Source organism: Ovis aries, chromosome 9 (genome assembly GCF_016772045.2).
Source record: "Ovis aries strain OAR_USU_Benz2616 breed Rambouillet chromosome 9, ARS-UI_Ramb_v3.0, whole genome shotgun sequence".
NCBI lineage: Eukaryota > Metazoa > Chordata > Mammalia > Artiodactyla > Bovidae > Ovis > Ovis aries.
The window spans coordinates 75,671,831-75,697,532 of NC_056062.1; the positions used below are offsets into that span (position 1 = coordinate 75,671,831).

The following is a 25,702-nucleotide window of genomic DNA, read 5'->3' on the forward strand; positions in this document are numbered from 1 at the left end:
ACCATCTGAGCTGGGTTTCATCTTAAAAAAACCAACAACTTTCAGGGCCTGTCCATGAGACAAGTCCTTGAGCCAATCCCCTTCTTTGAAGTCAGACAGACCTTCGTTTGAGAAGTGACTATCATTTTACAGCTATGTGTCATCAGGCAAGTTGTTTAGCCTTTGAGAGTCTCGGTTTATTCTTCCACAAAAATAAGAATAACAACCCTGCTTTAAAGGGTTGTGGTTAGGATTAAAGTATTTAGCCCAGGGCCTGACACCGGACCCCGTGGAAGTGAAATGCTACCATCGCATGCACATCAGCACTCAGGGCTTCTGCTCAGCATGAGACCCTGAGACACCACTCAGATCTCACCATCAAAGGAATCCACTCAGCCTCTTGTAGTGACTTTGGAAAGAACATGCGTTTTAGTGAGCTTTTCAACCAGGGCTCAAATGGAAAGGGTTTCCCGCTTGACTGCAAATTAACTGAGAGACCCCATTACTTGGAAGTCCCCAGTATCCCAGATCATCAATTTCTTCTATGAAAAAAGGCCCAGAGAAGACTTTAAAGGTCAACTTTCTGCTTTTTGTAAGAAAATGGATCCAAAAGCTGACTCACTGGAGACCCTTTTCCAGTACTAAACCCTGTTCCACGGCCACTATGCTTATAGCTTCATTCACAGGAGGCCCCAAGAGGGCTGGAGGCAGCAGACAGCAGAATGTGCAAGCTAAACACTTGGGCTTTGGGGCCACGGAAGTTTACTTGGGTTAAATCTGCATTTCACCTACTGAACACGAGACTTCGGGCAAAATGCTTAGCCTCCATCTGGCTCGATTTCCTCAGAAGTAAATTAGGGATAAGAATCTACCTCACTGAGTGAAAAGGAATAACAGAACTTAGCAGGGGACCCAGAACCTACCGAAGACCAGATAACTGAGAGCTATTGTTCTTAACACTGAGAACAAGCAGGTTCAGTAATCACTTCGATCATTCTGTTAATAACGACCCCAGAAGAATCCCTGATGTCCTGAATCCTTTGTATTCCTACTGTGCTGACTCGAGACCGAGCTTAAGGGCAGCACGTGATTCCCAACAAACTTGGCTCTCTGCCCAAGGGCCACTCTCCCCACTTCCAGACCCCTCTGCTCTACCCACTAATGCTGTCGTGGAGGGGACATCTCAGCTGATACCATGGCAACACACTCTCACTCCTCTTTCTCCCATTAAAGATCCTGAAAATGCTCGGCATGGGTAGGCTGCTCAGCACTCCTCCGGGAAGATGACACACAATTTTTATAAAAGGCGAACAACAGAACTAACAAAAGAAGGGTGCCATCTTGTTTTCATAAAGGCACTGTGTAGATATATCTGATTTAGAAGTCAATTGAAATTCGGTTTCTTTCTTACCCTTTTTTGCTTTTCTTGTAAAGCTTTGCAATCTTCTCCACGGGCAGCCCATATTTCTCAGAAATCTGCAACCAGTAACAAAAAGGCAGATGAGTGTGGAAGGGGAACCGAGCAGAAGCAAGAGAGAAAGTTCCAACATCACTGTCCTTGCAGATGTTCCTGGGTGCCAGTGGCCTTCACTCGCGAGTCAAGCTTTTCAGAAAGACTCATTTGCAAGGCTCTCCCTTTGGACACACCACAAAGCAATCAGCAAAAGATTCAGTCCCACGAGACTCTGATCTATGATAAAGGTGTCATTTCAGTTCAGTCAGAAAAAGATGGACTGTAGTCATGATGTTGGATTAAATAGGTAAAAAAAAAATTAACAAGTTACGCTGGATCCTTTCTCTACTCCTTCCATCAGAATAAACATCATCAAAGATTTACATGTGAAAGATGAAACCATGCAAGAAGCAACCAGGAATCAGTTCTTTGTATGGATATTCTCTTTAGATAAGGAAGGTCTTTCCAAGCAAGTACGAAACCTAAAGACAAAAGGCCAAAACGTTGATAAAACAGCATAATACTTAAAATACCGGTATAGCAAAAATTACCTTTTAAAAAACTGAGGACAGACAATACACTGGGAAACATTTCTGTGGGCAACAGAAATGACAGATGTGGAACTAACGTCCTTCAGTTAGAAAGAACATCTAGGAATGCAAGCAAAAGGCTAGGGCTTCCCTGGTGGCTCAGGGGTGAGAAGTCCGCTAACCAACGCAGGAGACACAGGTTTCACCTCTGATCTGGGAAGATTCCATACGCCACGGAGCAACGAAGCCTGTGAGCTACAACTGTTGAGCCTGAGCTGTAGAGTCCAGGAACCACAAGTACTGAGCTCATGAGCTGCAACTACTGAAGCTTGAGTGCCTAGAGCTTGTGCCCCGAAACAAAAGAAGTCACTGCGGTGAGAAGCCGGTGCACTGCGGGAAGAGCAGGCTCCCCCGTCACCGGAACTGGAGAAAGGCCCGTGTAGCAGGGAAGACCGAGCACAGCCAAAACAAATAGATGGAGGACTGATGTGCTCCCAGGTGGCGCTGGTGGCAAAAATCCCGCCTGCCAATGCAGGAGACTCGGGTTGGATGCCTGGGTCAGGAAGATCCCCTGCAAGAGAGCTTGGCACCCCACTCCAGTATTCCCGTCTGGAGAATCCCACGGACCGAGGAGCCTGGCAGGCTGTAGTCCATGGGGTCTCGAAGAGTCGGACACGACTGAGCAACTGAGCATACCACACACGAGCTCACTTTGGCAGCACATACACTAAAATTGTGGAGAAGGAAATGGCAACCTATTCCAGTATTCTTGCCTGGAGAATCCCATGGACAGAGGAGCCTGGCGGGCTACTATCTATGGGGTTGCAAGAGTTGGACACGACTTAGCAACGAAATCACCACCACACTAAAATTGATACAGAAAAGATGAGCACGGCCCCTGCACAAGGATGATACGCAGGCTCCTGAGTCAGGCCATATCCTTTAATACAAATGAATTCATTTGCAAGACAGAGACAGGCTCCAAGACATAGAAAACAAACTGATGGTTACCAGGGGAAGTGAGAAGGGGAGAGGGAGGGATAAATTAGGAGTCTGGGATTAACAAATATATACTATTGTATATAAAATAAACAATAGGACAGACTGTATAGCACAGGAAACTATATTCAATACATCTTATAACAACTTATAGTGGAAAATAATCTGAAAAGATATATATCTGAACCATTTTGCTGTACACCTAAAATGTCCTAAAACGAACATAATATCGTAAATCAATCATGCTTCAATTAAAAAAAAAAAGACAGTTCAGTGAAAAAAAGGAAGAAAACAACATAAGTAATTTCAGATAAATGCAATAGGACAATACTCAAATGAAAAAGTGCACCACCGCACTAACTTAAAAATGCAGAGTAAAGCAACCGGAAGATTTCTCTATCAGGGCAACAAAAACCGAAAGCGTGATACTACAGTGGCAGCCGGAGGGGAAGGAACGGCAGCTCGCTTAGTCCGTAAACAGGAGAGCAGCGGGCTCCACCTTTCTGGAGGCAAGTTTGGCGGAAGATATTGAAGTTTCAAAGGCATATATCGCTTGACCCAAATAGTCCACATCCGGTAATCAGGTCTACAGAAATACAGTCAGATGTATGTAAGTACATATATCTTGAAAGTATCGCTGTTCATAACACAGAAAACATCCATTAAGCACACTTTGATATTTGCTCAGTTAAAAACCATGAAGTCATATAATCAAAGAGATGCACAATGCCTATATGAAAAACAAAAAGAAGTCCTTAACATATTAAGTTCAGTTCAGTTGCTCAGTCATGTCTGACTCTTTGCGACCCCATGGAAACATATTAAGTGAAAAAACACAAATAGAAAAACAGTGTATATTGTATGATCCTGCTTGTATATTTTTAAAAATATGTGTGTAAGTAAATGGGCTTCCTGGGTGGTGCTAGTGGTGAGGAACCCACCTGCCAATGCAGGAAACATAAGAGACACAGGTTTGATCCCTGGGTCAGGAAGATCCCATGGAGGAGGGCATGGCAATCCACTCCAGTATTCTTGCCTGGAGAATCCCATAGACAGAGAAACCTGGAGGGCTTACAGTCCACAGGGCTGCACAGAGTAGGACACAACTCAAGTGACTTAGCACGCATGCACACATGTAAGTAAACAGAAAACATCTGAAAGACCCATCGATCTATTATCAGTGGCTACCCTGGAAAAATGGACAAAAACAAGATTATTTTTCTCTTCACTTTGCATAATTCTGTCCTGTTTACTTTTACAGTGACTATGACTTATTTTCATAAATATAAAACAGTATAACAGTAGTTTGGAGATGGCGTTCCGGAGAGACTTACTCAAAATACTTTCTCTCTCCCAAATCCAATCCACCCACTTCTCGAGTCCAGTGGCTGGCGCGGTGCACAAACGGCTGGCGCTGGTGAGGTTTGGGACTCTGACTACCCGGTGGTCTAGCAGGGCCTGGGGAAAGAGCCCAAATAGCTCCGGGGCAAAGGTGGGATAGCTTTGTCTCCTGGGAAGAGCTTATTCTCCAGAGAATCATAGATTCCCACCTGCCCATCCCTCATACATAGGAAGACCTCCCCCCTCCCCCCAAGCTCCAAAGGCGCAGAACAGCTGGGCTGAGGGCTGAGACAGCAAAGGGGGACTGGGAGACGAACAGCCCGCCTGTGGCCCCCACCGCGCCGTCACTGATGGGACTGCCCCATGGCCGCACTGGAGCCCACATGAGCCCAGCACAGAAAAGAACCTGGCCTGTGGGGTGGCAAAGAACATGTACAGAACTTGTGCGGAAGGCATCCATGTGAACAGACCATAAAAGAGCACTTAGGAAGACTGCTGTATAGCACACACACGTGCAAAATCCTGATCTAAAAATATGACTGAACTAAAAGATCTGCAGGTTCAGTAAATGAGTTGAAGGCTAGGTGGTTGATCCAGCAAACCAATCGAGTTAGGAAAGGTCAATTAGGAAAACCATTTCAAGTGCAAAGCAAAGACACACAGCATAGACAGAAATCGGGAAGGGAATACAAGGAGAGCGGGAGGGAGGGAGGGAGATCTGAAGAATAGAGGCAACCATATCAGATGTCAGGGACATGGCTCAGACGGTAAAGAATCCGCCTGCAACACTGGAATCCCAGGCTCGATCCCTGGAGAGGGGAATAGCTATCCACTCCAGTATTCTTGCCTGGAGAATTCCATGAACAGAGGAGCATGGCAGGCTACACTCCATGGGGTTGCAAAGAGTCAGACACGACTGAAAAATTAACACTTTCAAACTTTCAAAGTACCAGGCAGAGAAAAAGGAGCAAATGGAGATGAGAAAACAATTAAATAATAGAAGACCACATTTTTAGACAGGAGAGGTATCCTGAATCCTAGAAGGGATCAGTGAGAAAACAGCCATGCGTCTGGCCATTCTGAAAAGTGCCAGATCTCCAAAGGTAAGAATAATAATAAAACACCCTGGAACCTCCCAGACAGAAAGTACAAGTTATTAGCATTAACACTAATACTAAAAAAAGAAAAGAAAAAGAATGGACCTGGCTTCAATCTTCTCATCTGCAAAACTGGAAACCAAAGTGGAATAACCACTACAGCCTACTGAAAAAAGGGATGTCACCCCACGAGTTCTGTACACAGACAAGCTCTCCCTCAACACTCAGGTTAAAGAATGGCATTTAACAAACGCATTTCATTCCAAAAATCCCATTTGAAGAAAATACTCATAAGATCTCTAGCTGAACAGAACACACAAAAGAACGAAGACTTCAGCAAAGCAAAGGGGGAAGAAACAAGTGACCAGTGTTATACCATTAAATTAAAAAATATACATATATATATACACACTTACACACATTGAGAGAGACATACTCCATATATCTATATATATTATATATGGCTAGATAACTATAGTTCTCTATACACAACTCTTTATATACATATATATAGTTCATATATAGATATAGAATTATAGATATGTATATAATATATTCTGGAGACGGAAATGGCAACCCACCCCAGTATTCTTGCCTGGAGAATTCTATGGACAGAGGAGCCTGGTGGGCTGTCCATGGGGTCGCAAAGAGTCTGACATGACTGAGCAACTAACACACACACATACCAGCGACTCTTTGTGACCCCATGGACTGTAGCCCACCAGGCTCCTCCGTCCGTGGGATTCTCCAGGCAAGAGTACTGGATTGGGTTGCCATTTCCTTCTCCAGGAGATCTTCCCCACCCAGGGATCGAACTCTGGTCTCCCACGTTGCAGTCAGATGCTTTACCATCTGAGCCAGCAGGGAAGCTCATATATATATAGATAGATGTATCTATATACATACACAGGTAAATGGACTGGGGAAGTGAAATAAGTGTTAAATAAGGGTTCTTGAAGTGAAAAGAACACAATGGGAGGGAAAATCTAATCGTGTCCTAGAGAGAAAGCAATAAACTACTTTAGGAACATCCAGAAGCCTGGCATGTGTGGGGGCAGTGCGCGGTAAACATTTCAGGGCTCTAGAAGACTCCTCTCACCCAGTGGGTCGGGAAGCTAGAGAGCAGGGGTTCAGAAGACAGTTGAAAATTTATTTTCAAATCACAGCACAATAAGGAGAAGAGATGGAAACAATTTAGGAAAAGTGTGGATCACAATAAACTGTGGAAAATTCTGAGAGAGATGGGAATACCAGACCACCCGACCTGCTTCTTGAGAAATCTGCATGCAGGTCAGGAAGCAACAGTTAGAACTGGACATGGAACAACAGACTGGTTCCAAATAGGAAAAGGAGTACATCAAGGCTGTATATTGTCACCCTGCTTATTTAACTTCTATGCAGAGTACATCATGAGAAACGCTGGGCTGGAAGAAACACAAGCTGGAATCAAGATTGCCGGGAGAAATATCAATAACCTCAGATATGCAGATGACACCACCCTTATGGCAGAAAGGGAAGAGGAACTAAAAAGCCTCTTGATGAAAGTGAAAGAGGAGAGTGAAAAAGTTGGCTTAAAGCTCAACATTCAGAAAATGAAGATCATGGCATCTGGTCCCATCACTTCATGGGAAATAGATGAGGAAACAGTGTCAGACTTTATTTTGGGGGCTCCAAAATCACTGTAGATGGTGACTGCAGCCATGAAATTAAAAGATGCTTACTCCTTGGAAGGAAAGTTATGATCAACTTAGATAGCATATTCAAAAGCAGAGACATTACTTTGCTGACTAAGGTCCATCTAGTCGTGGCTATGGTTTTTCCAGTAGTCATGTATGGATGTGAGAGTTGGACTGTGAAGAAGGCTGAGCGCCGAAGAATTGATGCTTTTGAACTGTGGTGTTGGAGAAGACTTTTGAGAGTCCCTTGGACTGCAAGGAGATCCATTCTAAAGGAGATCAGCCCTGGGATTTCTTTGGAAGGAATGATGCTAAAGCTGAAACTCCAGTACTTCGGCCACCTCATGCAAAGAAGTGACTCATTGGAAAAGACTCTGATGCTGGGAGGAATTGGGGGCAGGAGGAGAAGGGGACCACAGAGGATGAGATGGCTGGATGGCATCACGGACTCGATGGACATGAATCTGAGTGAACTCCGGGAGTTGGTGCTAGACAGGGAGGCCTGGCGTGCTGTGATTCATGGGGTCACAAAGAGTCGGACACGACTGAGCGACTATACTAAACTAAAGAATAATTTCCAAGAAAAGGTGGAAAACATTGATTTAATCCAGCTGCAAAACTAAACAGAAAGAGGAAGCCACAAAGTGAAATAAATAAATAAAAAGTTTTTCGTTATGAGTTGCTTGACCTGCTAGCGTTGGGTTTTGACTTTTGGTTGGTGTCATTTAGAACTTGTTTTTAAAATGAAATGGATAAATAAAGGAAAAGGTGTTCTATTTTCTCCTCAACATCAGCAAGTTCACATCTTTTCTGAAAGAGAAGTGAATCTGATTCTTGGATTTTCCCTTTTCAGGGGTTTGACTCCCAGTTTCCAAAGCATGAATGCATATACTCAGCTCACAAATCAGTTGATAACAGTGAGGAAATTTGCATAAATCTGCATTACTCCAGTTTCGATTTGGGTCTGCCTGGAGCAGCAGCAGCAGCCTGCATTTTCCAAGTGCTTACTAAGTGCTTAGCATATGGGCATGGGGAGCTCTGTATCTATTAACTCGCTCAGTCCTTGAATCACTGAAACAGAACAGGTGCTTTTATGAGACCTGTTTCTCAGGCAAGGAAACTCAAGCTTAGAGTCATTAAGTAACTTGCCCAGGGTGCCTCAGCTAAGAAGTGACAGAGACAAGATTTAAAAGGGTAACAGTCTGGCAGTCTGGTTTTGGATTCTAAACTTACAGAGAAAAGAGGCATATGTTGGAACTGTTTGGAGCAGGGCTCCAAGAAGAGACTGGCAAAGTGGGCCCGGGCATCAGGGTGCCAAGGGCAATAGTCTCCAGGAGGGCAAAGCCCTGGCCTCTGTGCAAGCATCAAAGGCAAAGGCAACTGGATAAAATGCCACCTTCACACCGCATCCTCTGCCTCCACGCCAGGCAAGGAAGTGTGCTTTGCCAAACCCAGAAGCCTGGAAAGAAGCGAGACCATGCCGGATAGCATGTGGAGGAAGCTGGCCATCTGTCGGGAGGTTACAGAAAGGAATCGTTCTGCCCAGGAGCTGGGTGATCTCACCGCAGCATCCCCCTTCCGTGTGTGTGGAAAGCGTCTGCTTTGCAGCAGTTCTCAGAGCAAGGCATTAAGAGTGCTTAGTTTTTTCTCTGTTTTTCAAGTTGTCTGAGCTGCCCAAACACATCCATCATTTTTAAAAGCCCGTGATGAATATTTTTAAGGATCCCTAAGACTTCCTTGGAGAAGGAAATGGCAACCCACTCCAGTACTCTTGCCTGGAGAATCCCATGGACAGAGAAGCCTGGTAGGCTACGGTCCGTGGGGTCACAAAGAGTCGGACACGACTGAGAGACTTCACTTAAGACTTCCTTGGCAGGCTTCCCAGGTGGCGCTAGTGGTAAAGAAACCGCCTGCCAATGCAGGAGATGCAGGTTCCTGACAGATGCAGGAGACACAATCCTTGGGTTGGGAAGACCCCCTGGAGGAGGGCATGGTGACCCACTCCAGTATTCTTGCCTAGAGAACGCCATGGACAGAGGAACCTGGCAGACTACAGTCCCTGGGGTCACAAAGAGTCAGACACGACTGAGCACACGCGCACACACACACACACACACACACACACAAGATTTCCTTGGCGCCCAGGAGGCTCCCAGGTCCTGGACATATCTCATCAACATGTTACTGGCTACCTGATGGTCTGGAACATTTAGACTTTCACTCAGTGCTGAGTTCTGTTTTCCCAGAAACCTCTGACCTGTGACAGGCGGAACAAATTCCCCATTGGTTTTCACCAATGCAGGACTCCATCTGCCTGGTCTAGAGGCATCTAACACAGCTGCCAGTCCTGGAAGCCGGTGACTTTTCTGTGGGGTTGTAAAGTGCTGAGTGTGGGCTCTAAGATGCACTTTTTAAAACCCGGTGACTCTTGCTTGCAGATACTTTCTAGGTGACTGCATTTGATGTCAATAGAATCAGGGGGGACAGGCTTGTATCTTCATGCATGAATGAGTCAGCAGCATAGAAGTGGGTGCTCCCAGGTTCATGAACCCTCCTTTCTTTGTGCACCCTAGCCAGCTTCACCATGGAAGAACACCCTTATTTTTAGCCCCTTTGGTTAGAGGGATGCTGTCTGCCTCCCCACCCCATAGCACATACAGTCAACTGCTATACATAAATACTCACCTATCGAGTACTCTACGTGCTGCTTTAAACACGGCTATGAACTCACTTAATCCTCACAACAACTCTACATCTCGTTTTATCATTATCTTCATAATAATAGGCCATATTATCATTACCCTGGTTTCAGAAGTGATAAACCTGGGGTGTAGAGAGAAGCTGAGAAATTTGCCCACTACCCTGAACTGTCAGAGCCAGGACTTGAACCCTGACTGTGTGGTTCAAAGCAGTACACACACACTTCTTGCCTGATGGCTCACTATTGCCCAAGCTTCTTTCCTTTAGTTGATGTGAGCTGTGGCTTGGAATGTCTGTCCTTCTTGTAATAACTTTGCATGTGCGGGCGTCTCCCTAAGTGGACTTAAGTTGCTCAAGGGCTTAAGTTGGCTCTGCCACTCTGTGGAGCTATCAGACCTCTCAGGACACCCACACCTGTAAAGGATGGTGATGACATCTGACCTCCCAAGTTTACAGGGATATTCTGAGGATCAAATGAGAACAGTGCACGTGGAATATGCGCCACCCATAGTACTCGGCATGGCGGCATGCTCGATTCAGTCAATCAAGCATAACACTTATGCTTAAAGACCTGGGGACACACAGAAGACAGCAAGAGCAAAGTCCCTGTTCTCAAGAACTTCACATTCCACTGGGGAAGAGAGAAACAAATTAACAGAGTTAGTCACAGTGCGGGTGGAAGTGAAGGTGATATCGAGCCCCACTGTGATCCAGCGAGACCACAGCTACCAAACACTTGCAGCACTGAACAGATGTCACAGACAGGAAAGGAAGACACCAAGGAAAAGGTGTGATCAATCAGTTTAGAATTGGTCTAGATCAGTGGTTCTCACAACTGGTTGATCTAAGAATTCCTTGAAGAACTGTTAAAAATATAGTTTCCTGCAGCTCCATCCCCATCCCACCTCCAATTCAGCAGAACTGGAATCTGGGTTGAGGTCTAGGTTTGTGCACTTGAAACAGCTAAGTCAGTTTCAGTAATATGATCTTAAAGGCCAGGTTAAGGGCATGAACGGAGAAGGCAATGGCATCCCAGTCCAGTACTCTTGCCTGGAAAATCCCATGGACGGAGGAGCCTGGAAGGCTGCAGTCCATGGGGTCGCTGAGGGTCGGACACGACTGAGTGACTTCACTTTCACTTTTCACTTTCATGCATTGGAGAAGGAAATGGCAACCCACTCCAGTGTTCTTGCCTGGAGAATCCCAGGGACGGGGGAGCCTGAATGGCTGCCATCTATGGGGTCGCACAAGGTCAGACACGACTGAAGCGACTTAGCAGTAGCAGCAGCAGTAAGGGTATGAAGGGCTTCCCAGGTGGCGCTAGTGGTAAAGAATCCCCCTGCCAATGCAGGAGACATAAGAGAGTCAGGTTTGATCTCAGGGTGGGGAAGATTCCCTGGAGGAGGACCTGGCAACCCACTATTCTTGCCTGAAGGATCCCATGGACAGAGGAGCCCGACGGGCTATAGTCCATGGGGTCGCAGAGTCGGACACGACTGAAGCGACTTAGCATGCAGGCACACAGGGTATGAAGGGTATGAACTCTATCCAAAGGGTCCCTCTAGCTCATAAATCAATCTTCCAGTGATTTTAGGGTCATTTAAAGAATCTTGGTTCTTTTGAAGAGGTAGAGCTCACACTTTTTGTTGTGTTCATTTCTGGTTGTGTTTTCCCTTTACAGGGGCAGATTCAGCAACGACAAATTCCATTCCAATGGCAAATCCTGGGAACAGAAGAGACTACCAAGCCGGGCATTCATGTGTTTTCCTGGAGGGAGGTCCTCCATGCCCTGCTCTGCATTGCCGAACAATGCCAACCACAGGGGGCCAGTGTGCATCGGTAACATTCTTATGCTTTTTAAAAAAAATTTCAGGTGAACAAATAATTCTTTTTGCATGTCATACAATTCCCCACTTAAATCATTTCAAGTGTGCAATTCAGTAGTATTTAGGGCATTCACGATGTTCTGCAAACGTCAGGACTATGTAATTTCAGAACAATTCATCAGCCCAGAAGGAAACTCACAAAATAGTCTTTCCTCATTGACCTTTCATCGAATTCCTGGCAACAACGAATCTGCTTTCTGTCTCTATGGATCTGTTTATTCTTGATATTTCCTAAAAATTGAATCATACGATGTGATCTTTTGTGTCTGGCTAGCAATTCCATTCCTCATATATATCCCCCCAAACTGAAAAAACCAAGTATTCAAAAAAAAAAAAAACAAACAAACTTGTACCAGATGCTTATGGCAGCACTATTCACAATAGCTAAAATGTGGAGGTGAAAACCCAAATGTCCATCAACTGGTGAATGGGAAAATGAAATGGGTATATTCATACAATGGAATATTACTCAGCCATTAAAAAGAATGAAGTACTGGTTTATAGTACAACATTGAGTTCAGTTCAGTCACTCAGTCATGTCCGACTCTGCAACACCATGAATCGCAGCAAGCCAGGCCTCCCTGTCCATCACCATCTCCCCGAGTTCACTCAGACTCACGTCCATCGATGCCATCCAGCCACCTCATCCTCTGTCGTCCCCTTCTCCTCCTGCCCCCAATCCCTCCCAGAATCAAAGTCTTTTCCAGTGAGTTAACTCCTCACATGAGGTGGCCAAAGTACTGGAGTTTCAGCTTTAGCATCATTCCTTCCAAAAAACACCCAGGACTGATCTCCTTTAGAATGGACTGGTTGGATCTCCTGGTAATCCAAGGGACTCTCAAGAGTCTTCTCCAACACCACAGTTCAAAAGCATCAATTCTTCGGCACTCAGGTTTCTTCACAGTCCAATTCTCACATCCATACTTTACTGGAAAAACCATAGCCTTGACTAGACGGACCTTAGTTGGCAAAGTAATGTCTCTGCTTTTGAATATGCTATCTAGGTTGGTCGTAACTTTCCTTCCAAGGAGTAAGCATCTTTTAATTTCATGGCTGCAATCACCATCTGCAGTGATTTTGGAGCCCCTCAAAATAAAGTCTGACACTGTTTCCACTGTTTCCTCATCTATTTCCCATGAAGTGATGGGACCAGATGTCATGATCTTCATTTTCTGAATGTTGAGCTTTAAGCCAACTTTTCACTCTCCTCTTTCACTTTCATCAAGAGGCTTTTTAGTTCCTCTTCCCTTTCTGCCATAAGGGTGGTGTCATCTGCATATCTGAGGTTATTGATATTTCTCCCAGCAATCTTGATTCCAGCTTGTGTTTCTTCCAGCCCAGTGTTTCTCCCAGCCCAGCGTTTCTCATGATGTACTCTGCATAGAAGTTAAATAAGCAGGGTGACAGTATACAGCCTTGACACACTCCTTTTCCTATTTGGAACCAGTCTGTTGTTCCATGTCCAGTTCTAGCTGTTGCTTCCTGACCTGCATATAGGTTTCTCAAAAGGCAGGTCAGGTGGTCTGGTATTCTCATCTCTTTCAGAATTTTCCACAGTTTATTACGATCCACACAGTCAAAGGCTTTGGCATAGTCAATAAAGCAGAAATAGATGTTTTTCTGGAACTCTCTTGCTTTTTCCACTATCCAGCGGATGTTGGCAATTTGATCTCTGGTTCCTCTGCCTTTTCTAAAACCAGCTTGAACATCAGGGAGTTCACGGTTCACGTATTGCTGAAGCCTGGCTTGGAGAATTTTGAGGATTACTTTACTAGAGTGTGAGATGAGTGCAACTGTGCGGTAGTTTGAGCATTCTTTGCATTGCCTTTCTTTGGGAATGGGATGAAAACTGACCCTGATGAACCTCAAAAACATGCTAAGTGAAATAAGCCTTCCACAAAAGACAACACACTGCATGATTCCACTCACAGGCACTGTTTTATATATACATTTTGACATATTACTCCATAGCCCAAAATGCTGTTTCAATGTAGCAGTTTTCCAGACTAAATTTCTGGACTGGCCCTTAGCAATCCTATTGTCTCCATCACTATGTGCTATGCTGTGCTTAGTCACTCAGTCGTGTCTGACTCTTGGGACCCCATAGACTGTAGCCTGCCAGGCTCCTCTGTCCATGGGCTTCCGTAGGCAAGAATACTGGAGTGGGTTACCATTTCCTCCTCCACTCCACCACTATAAAAAAATCTGTATCTTCTATAACATAAATGTACAGGGGAGTCAGAAATCATATTCAAGGTAGAGTCACATTCACATAGATAATACATAAATAAAATATAAAATATCTTCATTTAAATTGGGGGTGAGAAGGGAGGGAGGAACTTTAGAATCTTACTTAAATTATTATAACTATGCAATATGTATTGTTTCCTTAACCAAAAGAAGTCATAATTTATTTTGGATTACACTATCACAGCTGGTGAGACACTTCCTAATTAGTTTTGTTCCGTACCTATTTGGAAGTTGCACGCTAAGTCGCTTCAGTTGTGTCTGAGTCTTTGAGACCCTATGGACTGTAGCCCACCAGGCTTCCCTGTCCATGGGATTCTCCAGGCAAGAATACTGGAGTGGGTTGCCATGCCCTCCTCTAGGGGATCGTCCCGACCCAGGATTGAACCCTCATCTTTTACGTCTCCTGCATTGGCAGGTAGGTTCTTTATCACTGGTGCCACCTGGGAAGCCCATATTTGGAAATTAAGCACATCTAATTTGGTTTCTCGCAAAGAGACTGATAGAAACCCACAATTTAACCTTCCTCTATGGCATCTTTACTCTGATTAGCCTTAAACTAACAGGGAATTGGCCATTTTTCAATTTCCTTCTCCTTAAGGATAGAAATCAGTGTCTCCATAAATCTCCACTTTTCATTTTTCTTACATAAAGCTCATTCCAGAGCCAACCTCGAAGTCTGCCTTTTAATAAACGGATTCCAGCCCATAGGAGACTGCATGCTGGTTTCTTGGGGGCTGAAGGGGGCTCATGCTTACCGCTTCCATCAGGCCTTTCACGGTGGGGGATTTCAACATCAAGGCATCAAACACGTCATCTGTCTCCTTCCTCACGTACAGAAGCACTGCAAGAGAAGGGCGGGAAGCCATGACCGCAGAGCCCACGCGGCTGCCCTGGAGACTGCTCCCCTCACACAGGGGTCAGAGGCTGCCATCATGCGACCCCTGACCCACACGACAGCCCACCCGGGTGACAAGGCGCCTACAGCTAGGGACTGTTAATGAGGATTCAATGAAAGAAGCCGACAGTAGGGTGTAAGACGTCGTCACATCACACCCATCACATTTGAATTCCTTTAAGGCGGGCACACGATCTCTTTATGGCCCATCTTTCTGTGACCTCTATCTTCTATTTTATTTGATCATTCAACAAATATTACTGGATATCCATCTGGGCCCAAGGCCCCAGGCGGTGTGACAGGAGCTGGGTTGCAGTAATGAGTTAAGACAGAGCCTGCCCTTCAGAAGTCCGTAGTCCACTTAGAGAGGCAGGCATTCCTCAGATGAGCAGACAGGTGTCAGAGGTATGAAGGAAAAGAACCATAAGCGGGGGCTTGTAAGGCCTGAGCTTTTTCAAGGGGGTGGGGAGGGAGGGCTCCCAGAAGGCTACTCTGAAGGAGAGATCTGAGTTGTGGAGGGTGTAGACGCATCAGTGCAGGCCATGGGAGTGAGGAGAGTGGGAGAGAGAGGACAGGGAGGCGACCCCCAGGTGGACAGACCAACAGGCCCGCAGGGAGACAGGGCAAGTCAGAGGCAAGCTGAGGGAGGAGCTGAGAACCTGATCTGCCTTTGAGCCCGGTTCAGCCTGCTGGGGGGCCCTGGTCGTCCAACTCCTCCAAGCTGAGGATGATACCTCCCTCGTGGGGCTGCTGAGATGGCTGAATGAAACAGCAGCCGTGGGCACCAGGCACACAGGCGGCACCCCCAATTCCTCCATCTCTGGGGTCATTATAAAGCAAATCTAGTGATGGTGCTGGTTCCCTTGGAGAAGGCATATGCAGTTTTCTGCTCATTCCTCTATAACCTAACATACTGAATCCAGCAATGCACAGAATACAAGAGATGGCAGGGACCCCAGGGGTCCTCAGGGAGGTAAAGACACAGTTACTGCAGACCTACCCTTACAGCAACCGCACCAGGCTTAGCTCCAGGGAAGAACTGGGGAGCGCTCTTCAGATGCGACTCTCCAGGCCCCGTGAACTGCCTGCCCCTTCGTTCCCTCCTCCTGGTGATGACCTGGCTCCTGCTTCTACCTTCAGAGGGAAGGAAGGGGCCGAGGCTGAAGCCCCATGCACCTGGCCACGACAGGAAGAATGCACAGGTCAGAAGCCCTGTTGAGCCCGGATCCTGACCGCCGTCAGATACCCACGGAGCCGCGGTCACCACCAGCCTGAAAGAGTGAAGCTGGAGCTGGGAAATGAAATCAGCTCTAATCCAAACTCCCACCCCTTCTTCTCCTCCTGCCCAGTGCCCAGGGACATCATTAAAGTTGCTGCTTTGTAACAGCAGCGTCTATGGGTGCACACAGGCTCTGCCCGCATTTTCCTTTTGCAGCCAGAGGTTCAGTTTCTGTATGACACTCCAGAAAGAAAAAAAACAAAACCTTAAGCACTGCAGTTTCTTCTCTTCATCAGGTATAAAAATAAAATACCAAGGAAATAGATTGGGGAATAGTATCTCCAATACTGGATAGCCCCCATTTCAGCTACAATGATCTAGTGACCTAATGCTACCGTAAGAGGACTCAATGTTAGCAGCACAGTGAGAAATAATTAGACCACAGGGCCTCAATTACTACTAGATGGGGGAAATTAAAGTAAAAAAGAACAAAACAGAAAAATACAAAAATCCCCACCAGTGCATCTTACAGATGAACGTTCTGTAACTTCTTCCCATGGACCCTCAACAGAAAAACGCAATCTCCAGTACCCTAAGGAAACCCCAAACCATGTTCTATTAAAGTGAGTGCCACTTCCACCGGATCTGAGATAGTACAGCTGCCGCTCCTGCTGCAGGAGTCCCTGGAAAGGGTTAAAGGGGGCGTGGCGGCAGGTTGACCGGCTGCAAACTGTGCCACCGTCTCCTGCTGGGCTTGTTGACAGCCACACTGGCAGTGCTGGGCTTACAGCTCACCCCCACGGCTTGCCCAGAGAGACAGCTCTCATTAACTGTGTGTCTGCAGATAATAATCACTCCGCTAATGATAGCAATAACCATTACCGCACATCCAAGACCTCCTACAGACAAAGGCAGCCAGCCACAGGGGGGCCAGCCCCTGGTGACTCCAAGGGAGCCACCCTGAGAAGTGGCTACAAAGACAAAGCAGCAAACAGCGGCATTGGTGATAATTATGCTCACTCCCTTTCCTGGAGAACTTCTAACAAACAGTGGGCACCATCACTGACCCTGGCTCCTTGTGCTCATCAAAGCCCAGCTCAGAGTAGGAGTCCTGGCAGAGGGGCTCAGGAACTCCACAGTCCTTTTCCAAAGACAAGCCACTCCTGGGAGTTCTCTATTGCTGGAAGATTGCAGCGCCCTCATGTGTCCCTACGATTGAGATGTTTCAAAGGCCATAACCGTGTCTCGTCACAGCCCAATACACATTCTGGTGGCAATTTTTGTGCTGACTTCACCACCTCAAAATAATTTGAAAAACACAAACTTTAAACCAGTCACACTCACTAACTATGGATCTAAGCTGCAATCACTTTGGCCTGTGTGATTCTTGATTTCCATTCAACACTGCCCTCCTTTTAAAGGATGAGAAATAAAAGGCATGCAGGAACCGAGCTCAAAATGGACTCAGATATTTGATGGTGAGCCTGGGAAATCTGAAAACCCTTTAAAGGTTTGAGTATTACTGTTGCAACCAACACTACTCAGTTATTTATGCTCTTTGAATTCTGAAATGCTCATTACTCAATCATAATTATGATGATACGCCTTAACTAGATCCAGGCCTAAAAACGAAACTAATAATAGTGAAGATGGAGTGCTTACTATGCACTGGGCACTTGAGTTTAGTGCTTTACGTACACTGACTCTTCAGTCCTCACTCTGTGATGTAGGTATCCTTGTGGTCCCCATTTTACAAGTGAGGACTGCAATGCGCAGAGGACCTTCCCAAGGTCATTCAGTGTGACAAGGCTGAGGGAGGCTGCAGAGGGGAGGCTCTTTCCACTATACAAACCCATTTTAACAAATAGGGGAAAAATTCTCAATAACAAAAGCCTCAAGCCTGTGCAGATGGTGGGCGTACAGCAACCTGCCTCATTAACAGTCCAGTGCTGCATAAGTCGGAAGTCCTGGAAGCTCATGGTGTTGGCTATAGCAGAGTGTGCAGGGTACGCCCCCTTCACCCCTTCCTCTTACTCCCAGGAAGGACAGTGGGCCAGCAAAGCACTGAGATACTGAACAAGACACTAACATGCCCATGCTTCCTTTCTTACCCTCTTGGCGAAGGGGAATAATATCCTTGACCAAGAGAAAATGAGTTAAGTTGTGATGTCACAGAAAATAGATTCATTTACTTGTACCATGATCGATCATTGGCGTCTATTGAACAAGTCTCAGCTCTTGGTGCTCATGAGAGGCTACTGTCAAACACAGCGCAGTTTCTTTTTAACTTTTTATCTCACTGCTGGATGAGTCAATATATTCATTACATTGCCCTCAAGGTAAAGGAAAGAACCAGCTCCCAGAAAGAATAAATGTTTGCTTAGGGTGTTTAAAGAGGCAAGGTTGAAAGCTAAGGAGGATACTGTGGACCTCCTGTGTCAATAAGAGCATCTCCAGGCCAGCACGGAACCGCAGGGCCCAGACAGAATGTGAGCTCTCTGGGTGAATCGTCCCCTACTCTTCCTCATGACAGCGAGGCCAAGGAGGGCAGGGCCCCAGGGCGAGCGGTACCTCGCTTCATCCCTTCTTCTTTCATCTGCTTAGAGGGTGCTGGACCAAACTCCTCTTCCATGGGCCTGAACATCCGTTTCACAAGGACACTGCTGCTAGAAAAGATGAGAAAGTGTTCATTCATTAAAGTATGCGGGGTGCCAACAAAAATCTTTTCCCGTTGTGTATACCATCCCTCGTCACAACTGGATCCATGCACCAACCTCCCGCCTTCGGGTCGCAGGTCCCGAGTGGGTGTGTGGGACAGAACACACACCCCAATGTCTCTACCACGTGGCCCCGAGACATTCTCCTTGTCCTAAATATGGATCCGCCAGGGGAGACCCCTGGGTTTCACCCACTCTGTCCTGCACATCATCCCCTTCCTGTTCAAATGTCTAGGGTTAGGGAGGCGATGTGAGCCCTGTGTCTATATGGCCTCCAAGTTACCCAGCCCCTCCCAGCTAGCTAGCGTCTGGGTGTCTTGCACCCTCTCACCAGCCCCGAGGGCACGGCATGACCTCTGTCTGGAAAGGACACAGGCTTCCCTTGTGCGTGCGTGCTAAATCACTTCAGTCGTGTCCAACTCTTTGTGAACCCGCCAGGCTCCCCGTCCGTGGGATTCTCCAGGCAAGAATACTGGAGTGTGTTGCCATGTCCTCCCCCAGCGGATCTTCTCAACCCAGGGATCGAACCCACATCTCTTATGTCTCCTGCATTGGCAGGCAGGCTCTTTACCTCTGGCACCACCTGGGAAGGCCCCAGGCCTGCCTCAGTGGGTCTCAGTTATGAGGTCGCCCTCAGACCCTGCTGTTCCACAGCTCCATCAGCTTGCGACAGAGGAGACTGCAGTGGTGGAGGGTTCCTAGATCCAGCCCTCCCTTCCTCCAGGAGAGGGTTTCAGCCCCTCTTCCTGAGGGCCCACAGGTCCTCAGTCAGCAAGTTCTGGTAGCTCCACATTTCCTCCCCAAGGCCCTGTCCACTGCGGGCCTTCTAAGGAAGGGAGAGCTGTTCAGGAGGAAGGAACCCGGAAGAACAGTAGTCGTCGCTGCTGAGAGTCGCAGCCGGCACATGTGTCCCCTCAGACTCAGAGGCTGAAACCCAAGACCCGAGGAGAAGGGCATTCAGAGGCAATTAGACACTGCGGGCGGAGCCCCGCATGATGGGAGCATCTTTTAAGGAGCGGATGCCCTCTCTCTGCCATGTGAGGACACAGCAAGAGGATGGTGGTCTGCAGGCCAGAAGAGGGTCCTCACCAGACGGCAGCCACACTGGCATTCTGATCTCTTCCAGTCTCTCCTTCTAGAGACTTCCAGCCTCTCAAACTGTGAGACGCACGCTCTGCTATCTGAGCTACCTAGTTTACGGTGTTTTGTTACAGCAAGCCAAACTGACCAAAACACCGAGCCAATGGTCCTGCGTGGCGTCTTACTGTCCTTTAAGCCCTCAAGAGAGCGGGTGCATGTTTTCAGAAAACTTTCATCTCTGGGGATTCCTGGACCCAGGCACGTGAAGCAATGATAGATGGGCAGCTCAGCGGTACTGTCTAGACATGAACCCTGGGTATAGACCACCATGGTTTAAACCCCTGCTTTGCAGACTGACAGACGTAGAAAATGAGCTTATGGCCACCGAAGGGGCAAGGGGGGCCAATAAATTAGGAGTTTGGGGTTAAAATCTAAAATAGATAACCAACAGGGACCTACTATAGAGCACAGGGACCTCTACTCAATATCTTGTAATAACCTACAATGGAAAAGATTCTGAAAAATTATATATATAACTGAATCACTTTGCTGGACACTTGAAACTAACACCACACAATAAATCAACCATACTTCAATAAAAATTAAGAAAAATAATAACCCCGTGCTTTGCAATCTACTAGCTTTGGAAGCATGGACAAGTCCTTCAGCTGCCCTGAGACTCAGCCTGCTTGTCTTTAAAAGGAGGCTGTTGAGAGGAGTAAATGAATTCAATGTATGTGAAGCACTCCCAGCTGTCTGACACACTGTAAGGACTGAAGTGTTATTAGAGATGCGTCATGATGATCGTGAAAATGAACGAGGGAGAGATCTGAGGAAGAGAGATACGGGCAAGAGGACAGAAGGCAGATAATTTGAAAAAGCTCAAAGTTCCTATTTACCATCATATAGCAAATAGTCCAAACTACCTCTCTGGTCCAAATTAAGGGCTAAAGTTGGAAAAACTTCCTGCATTGGCGATTGACATTGTCTCAATCCCAAGCTTCCAAGATATTAATAATATAAAACTCTGTTCCAAAACCAAACCTCTACTGGCATCACTGTCATTAAGAAGCTTTTATTTCATCAATTCTCAAGTCGAGTTAATGGTGGGATCCAGTGGTAGAAAGAGCACATGGGATAAAACTGTCCAAATAGCATTTCTATTAATTCTAATGGTTTAAATTATTAAACCAACAACGCTTTAATTGACCATCTCACACTCTAGATCTGTGACTGTGAAAGTCGTTCAGTCGTGTCTGACTCGTTGCAATCCCACGTAGCCCACCAGGCTCCTCTGTCCATGGAATTCTCCAGGCAAGAATACTGGAGTGGGTAGCCTATACCTTCTTCAGGGGATCTTCCCAGTCCAGGGATCAAACTGGGTTCTCCTGCACTGCAGGCGGATTCTTTACCAACTGAGCTACCAGGGAAGCCAACTAGATCACACTCTAGAGCAGGGGGCCCCAGACTCCGGAATCTAATGCCTGATGATCTGATGTGGAGCCAATATAATAGAAATGAAGTACAAATAGGTATAATGCGCTTGAACCATCCTGAAACCAATCCCCCCTCCTCCAAGATGCATTGAAAATCATCCTCCATAAAACCAGTCCCTGGGGCCAAAAAGGTTGGGGATTGCTGCTCTAGATGGTCCAAAATTATGTGTACCAGCCCTTAAGAAGACCACGTTTTATAAAGCACTTTTCATCTCCTTAATAAATTAAGTCTCTTGAACACTCTGTGAGCCAGCAGGGCGAGAACTAATCTTATCCCTACTCAGTGATGACCAAACTAAGCCACAGCTGCCATGTCTTATGCTGGGCAATGCAGCTAAACAGTGAGTCAGACTGTTAAGAGAACCCAGCTCTGAGGGACAACCTCATGATAAAGTACCCAATAAAACTGAGATGACACTGAGTGAGAGTATGGGAAATGATATGAAGAGTCAGCATTCTGTTTTATCCCATGGTAATCAAATCATGGAAAGAGCTAGAGGAAAAACTCAAGGTCAAGTCCCAGTTGAGGGTGGTAATAGGTTTAGAGAGCCCTGTTCCCTCGATCTTCCCCTCACTTTTCTTTAAAATCATAAAAGTGGGTCATATTATTCTGTCATGTCTTGAATCTGGCCTGACCAGAAGCAGAAGATTAAAAATTCATTGACTTGGCAGTCAGTGACCAGGAGGTTAATAATGGGTAAACAGCCTGAAATATCACCAGACACTCACGCGGTGTCAGGGTTCCTTAACTAGCAATTTTCTTTTTCTCACCAAGGAAGATTTATTTATATTTTTCCAGTTCTGTTGACTTTTGACAGCACCTCACTCTGAGCCATGACAAACTTTGTCATTAAAATAACATCTTGGATAAACCACATTTCTCTTAGTAGTTCAGAAATGCTTTTTCATACTTCCAAATCTATAAACCCAGTGGGAGTCAATAGCTCATGTGGTCTGAATTCAGTGGTTTCATTTCTTTTCAAGACAAGGTGAGAAAAGAAGGGCAGAAATGACTGCCCAGTTGATAGATGGAAAGAGCACAGATTTCAGGTCTCCTGATGTCCTGTTCAATTACAGCAGATTGCTCCGCAAAAGGATGAGAACAAGGAGAAGGTGCTTTCTCTGACACCAATCTTCTTCCTTCAACCCACACCTTTTGGGCACAGTGTGTTAGGTTAATGTGTGGAGAGACTCCAGACCCAGCAACGTATGAAGCCATTGTTTTATGGGGTCAATTTCAGGGACAGCCAGTCCTTGAGGTATAAACAAAGGATAGCTATTTCATCAGAAAAAAACTGGTAAGGTGCCTGGGTCTGAAGCCTGTGTCTCTGGACATACTTGGCAATGTTGAGCCCTACCTGTCAGGCTGAGTCACACCTCAGTACCTAGTGAGGAGGTGTCAGAATAAAACCCAGAAAGGAGCTGCCGGCACCATGGAGGCAGTTTGTCTAGTTCACAGCTCTGCTTATGGCCCATGTAGGCTGGCGACCACATCCGCCCTAAAGAAATGAATGTCTCTACCCTTTGTTGGTTTCCCTGGTGGCTCAGATGGTAAAGAATCTGCCTGCAATGTGGGAGATCCAGGTTCACTCCCTGGGTCGGGAAGATTCCCCAGGAGAAGGGACTGGCAACCCACCCCAGAATTCTTGTCTGGAGAAACCCATGGGCAGAGGAGCCTGGTGGGTTACAGTCCATGGGATCACAAAGAGTCAGACACAACTGAGAGACTAACACCACCACAACCCTTTATTGGCCTCAGAAAAATGGAGGTCCTCTTATGTTCAAGTCCTCACAAAGGCTCTCACATAACGGAGTAGAATCTCAATTTGTCTGCAACAATAAATCACTCTTTGGGGAAGAATCTGTCATCTCCAAATGACTTTAATCAATGCTAGTTCAGGGTCTTGGTAGAATTCATCTGACACAGTCAGTAAAAACAAACCAAAGTCAAAAAGCAAACAAACCCCACATATATTTAGTTACAATTACGGTAGATCAGTTCAGTTCAGTTCAGTTCATTTCAGTCGCTCAGTCATGTCCGACTCTTTGCGACCCCATGAATTGCAGCACGCCAGGCCTCCCTGTCCATCACCAACTCCTGGAGTTCACTCAGACTCGCGTTCATGGAGTCAGGGATGCCATCCAGCCATCTCATCCTCGGTCGTCCCCTTCTTCTCCTGCCCCCAATCCCTCCCAGCATCAAAGTCTTTTCCAATTAAGGTAGTTAAGAGCTTACAATTGAAAGCAGTAAATAATTAGGTCAGTAGGCCCAAGAAGGATCATTTTAAGAGGAAATACAGATATTTCTGTTTGTGGCTAAGATGTTGCAGTTGTGGCAGACCAAGCAATGTTCCAGCCAAGAACAACGTAAGTAACTGTGTGTATGTGTGTGTGTGTGTGTGTGTGTATATATATATATATATATATATATATATATATATGTTAATATTTAATCTTATTGAAGGTATTGGAGACTGCTGTTGAGTCAGCCAGAACCTGAGAGCTAAGATCCTAGAGGAGAAAAGTGCAGAAAGGTGGGCTGATAGTCAGTGAGCCACTTTCCCCTGAAGAATTTGCCATTTCTCAACTGGGAGCAGAGGATGGTGATCCCAGCAGATGCACATACTTAAGGGCAAAGAAGCCTGCACAGCTTTGGGCAATCTCATGTTGTTAGAGAAACAGAAGTTGGTGTTTAGGAGTGGAAAGGTATTCAGGACTAATGGGAAAACTTCCAGAGAGAAGAGGAGCAAGAGAAGTGAGCCAGACACTGCAGTATCCCTTCCTAGGTCTTTGCCAGATTCTTAAGCTGCACAAGACAAAGACAATAAAACAAAAATATGCTAGAAAAACGACGACCAAATAAAAATGCTTACAACAAATAAACAAATATGAAAGGATTCTTTGCCAAAAGTTCCACAATGAAAGAACAATTAAACAGAATTCTTCGGGCAACAGAAAAAGGAGCCCATGTATAACTGAATCACTTTGCCAAATACTTAGAAACTAACTCAACATTGTAAGCCAACTCTATTTCAGTTTTTGAAAAATGGTGGGGCAGAGTTCCATGTGCTATACAGCAGGTCTTGTTGACCATCCATTTTAATATAGCAGCGTGTACAATATTATGTGGCAGCTTGAATGGGAGGGAAGGTTTGGGGAGAGTGAATATACAGATATGTTCGGCTGAATCCATTTGCTGTTCACCTGAAACTATTATAACATTGTTAATCTGCTATACCCCAATATAAAATAAAGTTTAAAAGTAAATAAAATTAAAAAATTTTTAAATGGTGAGGGAATTCCCTGGTGGTCCAGTTGGTTAAGAAACTGCACTTCTAATTCAGGGTGCCCCAGTTGGATTGCTGGTGAGCTCTCCCAGGCCATGTAGCCAAATGAATAAATAATGGAAAAGCTCTTTTGTATTCTTAGATAGGTTTATTCTTAAGTATTTTATTCTTTTTGTTGCTATGGTAAATGGGATTGATTCCTTAATTTCTCTTTCTGATTTTTCATTGTTAGTGTGTAGGAATGCAAGTGACTTTTGTGTATTAATTTTGTATTCTGCGACTTAAATTCACTGATTTAGCTCTAGTAGTTCTCTGATAGTATCTTTAGGGTTTTCTACGTATAGTATCATGTCATCTGTAAACAGTGAGAGTTCTACTTCTTCTTTTCCAATCCAGATTCCTTTTATTTCTTTTTCTGCTTTAACTGCAGTGGCTAGGGCTTCCAAAACTATATTGAATAACAGTGGCGAGAGTGAGCAACCTTATCTTGTTCCTGAACTCAGAGGAAATGCCTTCGGCTTTTCACCATCGAGAATAATGTTTGCTAAGGGTGTATCATATATGGCCTTTATTATCTTGAAGTAGGTTCCTTCTATGCCCATTTTTTAAAGAGTTTTTATCATAAATGTGTGCTGAATTTTGTCAAGAGCTTTTTCTGCATCTACTGAGATTATCAAATGATTTTATCTTTTACTTTGTTAATATGGTGTATCACATTGATTGATTTCCATCAACAGATGAATTGATAAAGAAGTTGAGGTACATGTATACAATGGAATATTATTCAGCCATGAAAAGGAATGCATTTGAGTCCGTTCTAATTGAGGTGAATGAACCTAGAGCCTATTATACAGGGTAAAGTAAGTTAGAAAAACCAATGTCATATATATATGGAATCTAGAAAGATGGTACTGATCAACCTATCTGCAGGGCTGCAGTGGAGTCGCAAACATAGAGAACAGACTTGCAGACACAGTGAGGGGAAGGAGAGGGTGGGCCAAATTGAGAGAGGAGCATGGAAACATATACATTATCACACATAAAATAGACAGCCAGTGGGAATTTGCTGTATAAATCAGGGAGCTCAAACCAGTACT

The 25,702-nt window shown here is 45.5% G+C and overlaps 1 protein-coding gene and 1 non-coding gene across 4 annotated transcripts in view; one reads left to right on the plus strand and one right to left on the minus strand.

The window, feature by feature from the left end:
* The window catches only part of GRHL2 (grainyhead like transcription factor 2), a 172,324-nt gene that overhangs the window by 3,666 nt on the left and 142,956 nt on the right, over positions 1–25,702 (minus strand). For 2 of the 3 annotated variants that reach the window (XM_027973163.2, XM_042254430.1), the window contains exons 13-15: positions 18,597–18,691; positions 14,667–14,752; positions 1,391–1,455 (exon numbers count right to left, since the gene is read on the minus strand). In XM_027973163.2, the coding sequence (XP_027828964.2) occupies positions 1,391–1,455; positions 14,667–14,752; positions 18,597–18,691 (246 nt within the window). The remainder of the gene's footprint in view (positions 1–1,390; positions 1,456–14,666; positions 14,753–18,596; positions 18,692–25,702) is intronic. The other variant, XM_027973164.2, reaches the window with a different exon arrangement.
* On the plus strand, positions 2,802–2,905 carry LOC114116527 (U6 spliceosomal RNA). Its single transcript, XR_003590428.2, has one exon. It is a non-coding gene; the product is annotated as a U6 spliceosomal RNA (small nuclear RNA).